The following is a 10,698-nucleotide window of genomic DNA, read 5'->3' on the forward strand; positions in this document are numbered from 1 at the left end:
TTAGTTGCCTTCCAATCAATTTTGACTATAAAAAAGGGCACTAGCCATTTCGATTTCCAATCAAATGAGTCGCTTTTGAAGTTTCTAAGATAATGTTATCTATACAAATCTTATATGCCCTAGGGAATAACTTACAACCTTTGCCCTGGAGGCTCTGGGGGTTTGTCATCCTCAAATACATAATTTCCAGCGGGATCATTGCTTTTCCTGAGGCGAAAAAAATTTCAATGATTTAAAGAACATGAAAATTGGAACTTGGAATGTTACGATATTAAAAAATGACTATCGTATCGACATTTTGACTGACGAATTCAGACGATTCGAACTAGATCTATTAGGAGTTTCAGAAACTCATATCCCAGGGGTAGGAAGCATGAAATTAGGTGATATAGAATTTGTTTACTCAGGCAGGAAGGATGGGTTACATAGACAGGGATTAGGGCTCATGATGAATAAGGAAGCGGCTAAGTCTTGTTAAGGCTGGGAAGGTATTAATAATAGAATACTAATTGCTCATTTTATGACTAGAAAGTTCAAGGTATCAGTTATAGTAGTATACGCCCCTGTAGAACCGACTGATGGAGATACTAGTGACTCAGATGAATTCTACTTACAGTTACAGGAGCAAATAGACAAGGTCCCAGGTAGAAATATGATGCTATTGCTGGGAGATTTTAACGCCCAGGTTGGTAGAAATAAGGATAGATGGTATCCCAGCTTAGGTAAATTTGGTGTAGGAAAAGAAAACAGTAATGGATACAAACTTTTGCAATTTTGTAGGTATAACAATCTAGTTATAACCAATACGGTGTTTGGTCATAAAATGGCTCATAAGCTAACATGGTATTCACGTGATGGTAAGACAGCAAACCTTATTGATTATGTTATAGTAAACCGAAGACTGGCTGGATCAATACAAGATACTAGGGTATATAGGAGTGCTGTTATTGATGTTAAAAGTAAAGATCACCATCTAGTAGTGTCAAGGGTTAATTTAAAGCTGAAATATCGGAAGGGTAATTACCTCCCGGGAAGTTATGATGTTAGTTGACTCCAGGATGAGAATTTGAGAAAAACTTTCCAGGAACTGTTGGAAACTAAACTTGAGAGTTTAAAATTTGATAATGTGTAAGATGGTTGGAATAATTTTAGAAAAATAATTTGTGAAGTTGCTGAAGGTGTATAAGGGAATAAAGCGATAACTGCATCTAATAATATTAGTGAAAAAGCTTTAAGTTTAATAGAAAGTAGACATGACTTCTACAAGAATTATCTGAGTGATAGATCACATGAAAACAAAAGAAATGTAAAGAAATTGGAGAAAGCAGTGAAATATGAACTAAGGAGGTGTGAAGTGGAGGCCATGGATAAAATTGCCGAGGATTTAGAAGATGCAGCTAGACGGCATAATAGTAAAATATTGTACTGGCACGTTAACAAATTGAGAGGTAGTAGTCAATCCGGACTTGTCCTTGTTAAAGATAGGAATGGGGTGGCAATTAGCGATAAGACAAAAGCTAAAGCGAGATGGGCCGAACATTTTGAGAATTTGCTTAACCAAGATAGAGTTGCTGGAAAAAATATAGAGGAAAATGAAAAAGTTTGTGATACCTTGGATGTGAAGGAAGATTTGTGTTGTGAGGAGGAATTAGAAACAGTACTAAAAGGATTAAAGAATAATAAGGCTCCAGGTGCTGATAGGGTTGTAAATGAGTTTTTTAAATATGGTGGCTCTTAGGTTAGAAATAAGTTATTGGAGATTATGAAGATGATTTTTGAAAAAGGGGAAGTACCTAACGATTTTAGGAAAACCTTAATTAAGCCACTTTATAAGAAAGGTGATAAAAGTGAGTGTGGTAATTATCGAGACATTAGTCTGATCTCTGTAGGTAGCAAATTGCTTAGTAGTATGATACTTTTTAGACTGAGAGATGCCGTAGACAAAGTTTTAAGAGAAGAGCATTGCGGTTTTAGAAAAGGTAGAGGATGTGTTGACCAAATTTTCACTCTTAGGTTAATAATTGAGAAGTACCTAAGTTTTCAAACACCTTTGGTCCTCAGTTTTATAGATTATGAGCAAGCGTTCGATTCTGTTGATAGAGGAGCTTTAGTAAAGGTTTTATCCTTGTATGGTATACCAGACAAATACATTAAAGTGATTAATGCTATGTACGAGAATAACACTGCTGCGGTTAAGGTAGGAAATGAGGTTAGCAGCTGGTTTTGTATTAAATCAGGAGTTAAGCAGGGTTGTGTTCTATCCCCCTTTATATGGATTATTTTGATGGACTTTGTTTTAAGGAGCACAGGAAAGGCAATGGGAGACCACGGAATCAAATGGGGAGGAAAAAGTCTCCTGGACTTGGATTATGCTGATGATTTAAGCATCCTAGATGAAAGTGTGAGCAAAATGAATGAAGTTTTAGAGGTTTTGCGAGTTCAGGGTGCTAGTATTGGTTTGAAAATTAATGTTAGGAAGACCAAGTCACTAAGGCTAGGAATAAGTGAAGATGAAAAGGTGACGTTGGGTAATGAAAAGATTGATCAGGTGGGCAGTTTCACTTACCTTGGTAGTATTATTAGTAAAGATGGTGGGAGCAGTGAAGATGTTAAAAATAGAATAGCCAAGGCTCAGGGTGTTTTTTTTCACAGTTAAAAAAAAGTCTGGAAGAATAGGAAGATAAGTCTGCAAACCAAGATTAGAATATTAGAAGCTACAGTGATGACAGTGGTCAAATATGGCTCTGAAGCATGGACGCTCCGAAAAGCGGATGAAGATTTGCTAGGTGTTTTCGAGAGAAATTGCTTAAGGATTGTTCTGGGTACCCGGTTGACTGACCGTATTTCAAACAATAGGCTATACGAAAAATATGGTTCAATACCGCTTTTTAGGTCTATAATGAAAGAAAGGTTGAGGTGGTCAGGGCATGTTGTTCGGATGAAGCATGACAGATTGCCGAAGATTGTTCTTTTCGGCCAACCATCTAGGGCTAAACGGAAAGCAGGTCGTCCCCGTCTGGGTTGGGAGGACGTCATAAAGAAAGATTTAAAGGAAATGGGAACTTCGTGGGCGGGTGTAAAAAGGGAGGCTTTGAATAGATTGGGGTGGAGGAGGAGCGTGCGTAGCTGTGTTGGCCTCAGGCGGCTTGGTGCTGCGATGAGTTGTTAGTAGTAGTAGTAGTTAAACTTCGTTGAACAAAATGACTATCTCTAAACTTTGATTGAATGTGTTTAGGGAAATGGTGGGCGTGAGAGGCGGGTTAGTTGCTCTCCATGCCCTTTTGACTTAAAAAGGGAACTAGCCCTTTCAATTTTAAATCAAGCCCTTGTTGAAGCTTTTACGATAAAACTTTCTATAAAAACTTTATATACCCCCGGGCATAACTTACAACCCTTGTGCTGATGGCTCTGAGGGGGTTATTATCCTCAAAGACCTAATTTCCAGAACTTTCAACTACGTTGATCAAAATGGATATCATAAAATTTTTATTGGATGTGTCGGGAAATAGTGGGCGTGAGAGGGGGGTTATTTGCCCTTCAATCGCTTTCGACTTTTAAAAAGGGCACTAGCCCTTTCAATTTCCAATCGAATGACGCCTTTTTGAAGTTTATACAACAGCGCTTTCTGTAAAAACCTTATATGCCCCCAGGCCATAACTGACAACCCTTGCCTAGAGGGCTTCGGGGGGGGGGGGGGGGTTTCATCCTCAAAGACATAATTTACAGAACTTTCAACTGCGTTAAAAAAATGGCTGTCTCAAAATTTTGATTGGATGTTTTAGGGGAAATGGTGGGCGTGAGAGGGGGTTAGTTGTCCTCCAATTATTTTCAACTATTAAAAAGGGCACTAGCCATTTCAATCGAATGAGCCCTTTTTGAAGTTTCTACGACAATGCTTTCTATAAGAACCTTTAATTCCCCCAGAGGATAACTTACAACCCTCGCCCTGAGGGCTGTCGGTGGGGGGTTGTCATCCTTGAAGACCTAATTTTCAAAACTTTCAACTAAGTTGAACAAAATGGCTATCTAAAAATATTGATTGGATATGTTTGGGTAAAACAAAGGCGTGAGAGGGGGGCTAGTTGCCCTCCAATCAATTTCGACTATCAAAAAGGGCACTAGCCCTTTGAATTTCCAATCGGATGAGCCTTTTTTCAAGTTTCTACGACAAAGCTTTCAACAAAAACCTTATATCCTCCCTGGGCATAACTTATAACCCTTGCCCTGAAGACTGTGGGGGGAGTGTCCTGCTCAAAGATATAATTTCCAGAACTCTCAACTGTGTTGAATAAAATGGCTATCTCAAAATTTTGATTGGATGTGTTTGGGAAAGTAGTGGGCGTGGAAGGGGTGTTAGTTGCCTTCCAATCACTTTCGACTATTAAAAAGGGCAATTGCCATTTCAATTTCCAATTGCTATCTCAAATTTTCATCCTCAAAGACATAATTTCCAGAACTTTCAACTGCGTTGAACAAAATAGCTATCTCAAAATTTTGATTGGATTGGTTTGGGGAAAAGGTGGGCGTGAGAGGGGGTTAGTCGCCCTGAAATTAGTTTTGACTATTCAATTTCCAATCGAATAAGCCCTTTTTGAAGTTTCTACGACAAAGCTTTCTATAAAAACCTTGTATGCCCCCAGGGCATAACTTCACAACCCTCCTAAAAACATAATTTCTATCTGGAAATCAACTATGTCGAACAAAATGGCTATCTAAAAATTTTGATTGGATGTATTGGGGGAAATTGTGGGTGTGGAAAGGGTGTTAGTTGCCTTCCAATCACCTTCGACTATTAAAATGGGTACTAGCCATTCCAATTTCCAATCGAATGAGCCTTTTTTTAAGTTTCTACGACAACTCCTCCGATACGAAGTGCCCTGGTCTAAAGGAGAAAAAAATAATACATTGTGCCAACATCGTTCTTTACTTAGGCAGCGCTATTGTGCTGCCTGTGAAAGAGCATTGAATTGCGTCAACTGTGACGAAATGGACACTCCCCTAACTTTGCACGATTGTAGGTCCTGTATTATGAAGCAATGGATAGTTGATTTGGTTCAATTAAATCACTTTATTAAGAGACTTCGATACCTTAAAGGATCATTTTATTTTATGTGTCTGAAACCTTTTCAATTAGTTAGGCCAACCTATTTAGAATCGATAGGGTTGTCTTATCATAACTTTTAGAGCTTTGATAAGAGATCCGAATAATCGATAGAAAACTTAGAGCCGACTCCTACTTTCTCAGAAATCTTAGAAAAACTGTTTACCATCTCTCGTTCTGTGTCGGACATAAAGGTAAAAAATTTTAATGAAACTTTTATCATTAGAAAGTGTGTTTATTTTTATTATTATTATTAAACAGAGCATTTTTTTTTACTTTAGGAGAGGGCAGTCCCGAAAAATATTCTAGAATATCTGCTTTGGAAATCCTAAAAATCCATACAAAGAAAATACCATTTGATCAGTTTAGGAGCTTTGGAAGTTCCTTGGCCCGCTTTGATTGGTAACCATGCTGACCCAGGGCACGTAAAATTTGATTGTCTTTTCAATCATATTTCATAGTCAAAGTATATCATTAGAAAGTGTGTTTATTTTTATTATTATTATTAAACAGTGTATTTTTTTTTACTTTAGGAGAGGGCAGTCCCGAAAAATATTCTAGAATATCTGCTTTGGAAATCCTAAAAATCCATACAAAGGAAATACCATTTGATCAGTTTAGGAGCTTTGGAAGTTCCTTGGCCCGCTTTGATTGGTAACCATGCTGACCCAGGGCACGTAAAATTTGATTGTCTTTTCAATCATATTTCATAGTCAAAGTACAAATTTTAAAAAGTGACTAGCCCCCTGGGAGAACTCGCTAATCAGACTTTGTCTTTGAGACGGTCAGTCGACACTGAGACTCTCAAAATCATTTAAGGCATTTTTTCTATATCTTTTTTTCTTTCTATTTTCTTTTTCCATTTTCTATTTTTTTTCTTTTTCTATTTTCTTTTTCTATTATTTTTTGTCTACATAGATTTTCTGTAACTCAACACAGTTCTCCCAGCGTGTTCCTGTCTCTTTAAACGGGGAAAATAGTACTCGCTTTGTTTTTATATAAAATATTTGTTTACAAAGATGACTGCCTACTCTTCTGACAAAAATTTCTATTCTTTGAGCACAATTTTTTTAGCTGAGGGAAAAGAAAGACGTAACTTGGGGCTAGGTTCGGGAAATCAAGTTAATGACCAAGCAGTTCAAACTGGAAATTGGGGATTTACTGCCTTAGTAATCGTTAAGGCGTGAAATGGCATGGTGTCTTGATGGAACAGGCTTTTCTTTTTCTGTAAATATAGCTGTTTTTCCGTAGTTTCTTCCTTCAGTTTCTCAAGTGGTTTTCGTTCCGGTATCCTCCTTGTAATGGCTTTCTCTGTTTGGAGATAACTATGATGAACTCCAGGACTATCGAAAAAAAAAACATTCTCTAAGAAAAGTATTTTTGTTTTAGGAATAATAATGTATCCAAGTTTCATCTACTGTGATTAGTTGGCGCCAAACTTATATTTATTGTGCCTATACTGCGCCAACTGAGCGTTGGAAATGTTCATTCGAACATTTTTTTGGTCTAACTTCAAATAACCTGGCATCCAACACGCGGTTAGCTTTCTCATGTCTAAAACTTGATTTAATATGTGAAGTAGGAAAGGTTTCAGACGAACCGTTATAAATAAGAGGTATTGTTAAGATTAGAGCGGGAGAGTCTGCCCTGAGATTCTAACCTGCTACTCTGGATTTTAAACTTGGCCGTCTAGGGGAGGGGCGTCAAAGCTGTAACCTTCTCCCTCTATGGAAGACCAAGATAGGTACGTAAAAAGGTGACACTATTAATATTCCCACTGAATTTCTCAAACCTGTGATTTTTTTTCGCTTGATTGGTCGCTCTTTTGGCCCTGTCCAATGGCTTTAAGGTCAACGTTTAAAACGAATAGAGATGTTGTTGATCGACGTAATAAGACAATTTTAATCAGTAGAATTTGATAGTAGATTCTGGGAGTAGAATTTGATTCGACGGTGTCATATTTCGACAGTGTAACCTTTGTGATTTATCTTGCTTGTTTTATGTCTTTAAATTGTTTGATTCTATACAACGTTTATAAAGATAAAAATGCGCAAATGGAGATCAATGAGATCAAATGTTGATTATTCCCTTTATTATGACTGCTAGGTCTTATTTTTCGGTTGAAGTCACATGTATCCGGGTATGAAATTCTCTACCAAAGGATATGAGACAGAAGTTGACGCTCAGATTTTTGTTTGATCGCCGTGACAAGGAAGTCAACACTCTGTTCGCTTAGAATACCATGCTATGTAAAAAAGAATTCTAATTTTTGATTTTTTTTTAAGTGGACACTTGCACAAACTATTTATAAATTGAATTGTTGATAATCAGGGATTCGGTTTTAATAAAAAATATAGGCAAATAACTTAGACTTTAGCGGTCTGGGAAATTGTAAATTTTTATTTATTCTTTGTTTTAGATATCATGGTTGCTGCTCTGGTTTGCCATGATAATATTTGGAGAGAACGCGAAGTGCAAAATATGATAGTCGAATCTAATTCATGTCTAGAATCAGGAAATGGCTATGTTTGTCAACTTCGAAGAGGAAGTAATTCCTCTGCTTTGCCTCAGCTCAGAAACTATAAATATATTGGATCAAAAATAACAGCTTCAATGAAATATTCTTCTAAAACGAGATGCCAAAATTTGCTTGATTTGAATCCAACTGTCATCTTATATAGACTACCAAGCAAGGCTATAGAAGAAGCAGTTGCTGCCATCTGGAAATGCTCACTGTGTGGAAAAACAGAAAATTCGTTTTTTCTTCTGGATCTTCACAAGAGGACTAGGTGCGAGAAATTGATACCATTTGAATGTGAAAGATGTCCTGCTGTGCTTAGTAATTATTTGGTTTTTGTTGTACATTTTATTGAGCACCAGTTGGGAGAGAAACGAAAGTGTCCGATATGTTTATGTGACGGAATTGGTGACATAAAACAACACTTACTCTCAGCTGGCCATGTTTCGTTTCATGTGCCTCAATCTGAATCAAGAAAGAGTATTTTCGGAGAAGAAGAAGATTTGAAAATCCACAAAAAAATATATACTGATGAAAAACCTTACGAGTGTCAGTTATGCACTAAGAAGTTTGTGCGTAAGTCAGACCTGAATACTCACCAACGTGTTCACGATGGGAAAAAACCATACAAGTGTAACATATGCAATAAAGTTTACTCTCAGGCTTCAACTTTGCACAGTCACTCTAAATTGCATAAAAATGAAAAACCTTACCAATGTGAGATATGTAGCAAGAACTTTGCTCTTGAATCCTATTTGAAAAAACATAAAATATGTCATAGCAACGAGAAATCATACCAATGCCAAATATGCCACAAACAATTTTTTCGGAAGTGTGAACTCATCTGTCACGCACGTATTCATAATGGGGATAAGCCATATGAATGCAAAGTATGCAATAAATCTTTCCATCAAAGAGCAAATTTTTACACACATTTGAAAGTTCATAGTAAAGAGAAACTTTATACATGTCCAATTTGCGCTAAAAAGTTCATTGACAAGTCAAGCTTGAACAAGCACCAACGTGTTCACGATGGGAAAAGATCATTCGAGTGTAAAATATGTAACGCAGTATATCCTCACTATTCTGGTTTAAATAAACACTTAAAACTGCATGATAATGAAGAAGATTACAAACCTGAGATTCGTAGCGAAAACTCAGTTTGTGAGTCGTATTTGAGGAAAGATGAAATAATTCATATTAACGAGAAAGCATACGGATGTCAAATATGCGGCTGGAAATTTTTAAGAAAGCAATCACTGAACAATCACTTACGTGTTCACAATGGAGAAAAACCTTACAAATGCAAAATATGCTTCAAAGGTTTCGCACGAAGGTCATATTTGAATATACACTTAAGAGTCCATAGCAAAGAGAAGCCTTACGTATGCTTAATTTGCAGCAAACAGTTTATTAGAAAGTCAAATTTGAATGATCATCAAGGAAGAGTCCACAATGGTGAAAAACCGTTTGACTGTCAAATATGCAAAAAGAAATTTTTTAATACTTCAGGTTTAAATAGACACCAACGAACAGTCCACAATGGTGAAAAAAGCATTTGACTGCCAAATATGCAAACAGAAATTTTTTGAAGCTTCAGATTTGAAGAGACACCAAAGAATTCACTCCGGTGAACTGTAATTTCAATGTTATTTATGAAAGGGAGCTTCAATCGAAAGAATGTGTTAGGAAACCATATAAAGAGGGTGAAAAAATATCTGGAACAGCTTATAAAATAAAGCCTTTTGCGTGTAATTTCCGTTGCAGCGGTTACCAGGAAAAACTGATAATGAAAAAAAGGTTTGAAGTTTAAACCTACATGAGTTTTTCCTTAAAAAATTCTCTTGGACGTTTTATTATTTAGTTGTGTTAGCTAAGGGGCATTTCGTTTTTAGATATTTTTATGTTTATTAGATATGTTTAGATAATTTTGAACATGTGACGAATCTGTTTCTGACCTTCAAATATAAAAGTAGATTTTGAAACTTTTCATGATTTTGCAGCTAAAAATTTTAAAAAAGCGCCTTTTTCATATTTGTAATTAAATTGGTTTTCCAAAATCTTAAGTAATTTGTCCGGTTCAAGATGTCCAGTTTTACTTTTGGAGCACTTGATTGAATCAGACTGAGCTTATCTATGTCCTTTTAAACTAAGATTTTTATTGAATTTCGCTTTAACCTGTGAGTGGTTGGTTGAAAAAAAAAAACATGTTGTTGGTTGGGTGATGTCTCAATAAATCCCAAAACACAAGTGGCTTAGCAAAGAAGCAAAAAATAGGGAATATTTTTTAGTTAGCCTTATTTTACGCATGCATTAAAAAGAATAGAAAAAATACTTGGAAATAACATCTAGGCATATAAAAGAAACACAAGACTGGCATCTTTTAAAAATATAGATTTGTTAAACTGTGTGCATGTTTTCTTTGACTTCCTGTCTTGTTGTCTAGGACTGATATGCCATGGCTTCCCTTTGATCTGGACCCAGAATCTATATTGCATGAGGCACTTTTGCATGACGTTTTATCAAACTATCAAATCAATTTGTATAGTTCACGAGATAGATACAAAAGAGCAGCACAAATCTTAAAATGGGATTCTACAAGAACCCCTGCGAGATCAATGAACATTTTCTCCTTGGGATGTTATTCTCTTGGTTACAACAAGGCTCTAGCATTTACTCCTTCTATGTTTAGCATTGCTTGCCAAACTGCCATCTGTTAACCTTGTCCTTCAACTGGTGCTGGAGTTTGAGCGTTTTTGATCAAACGAGTCAATAATACTTTAGTAAGATTGTAAAATTTAACTATTTCTGGCTTTATGTTATTTGTTCAACGGATGTAGAAAATGTGTTGATGATGATAATACAACTACTCGATTTTCTCAGTACATATGACACCAAAGTGATTTGGTCTCGGAAACCGAACACAAAAGATCTGATTTCTCCTTTATTGTTTGACAGAAGAGAGGTGAAAACCCCCTCTTCTTCCTCTTCAGCGTCTCAAAACAGGTTGAATGGTTTCACCTTTTCCGTGAGATAAAAAGACGAGTAAGAGCTGTCTCCTTAGCATTCTAATCTTTGA

At 36.4% G+C, this 10,698-nt stretch overlaps 1 protein-coding gene across 1 annotated transcript; it reads left to right on the forward strand.

Annotated features, from left to right (window-relative positions):
- The first annotated feature begins 7,524 nt into the window (after window positions 1-7,524).
- Window positions 7,525-9,936, forward strand: LOC148949708 (uncharacterized). The gene has a single exon (XM_089093072.1). It carries the CDS (start codon window positions 7,526-7,528, stop codon window positions 9,179-9,181), a length of 1,656 nt encoding a protein of 551 aa, XP_088949198.1. The 5' UTR covers window position 7,525; the 3' UTR covers window positions 9,182-9,936.
- The last annotated feature ends 762 nt before the right edge of the window (window positions 9,937-10,698 follow it).

The sequence above is a fragment of the Artemia sp. Qi Xiang Cuo genome, chromosome 8 (assembly GCF_049724085.1).
Source record: "Artemia sp. Qi Xiang Cuo chromosome 8, ASM4972408v1, whole genome shotgun sequence".
In the NCBI taxonomy this organism is placed as follows: Eukaryota; Metazoa; Arthropoda; class Branchiopoda; order Anostraca; family Artemiidae; genus Artemia; species Artemia sp. Qi Xiang Cuo.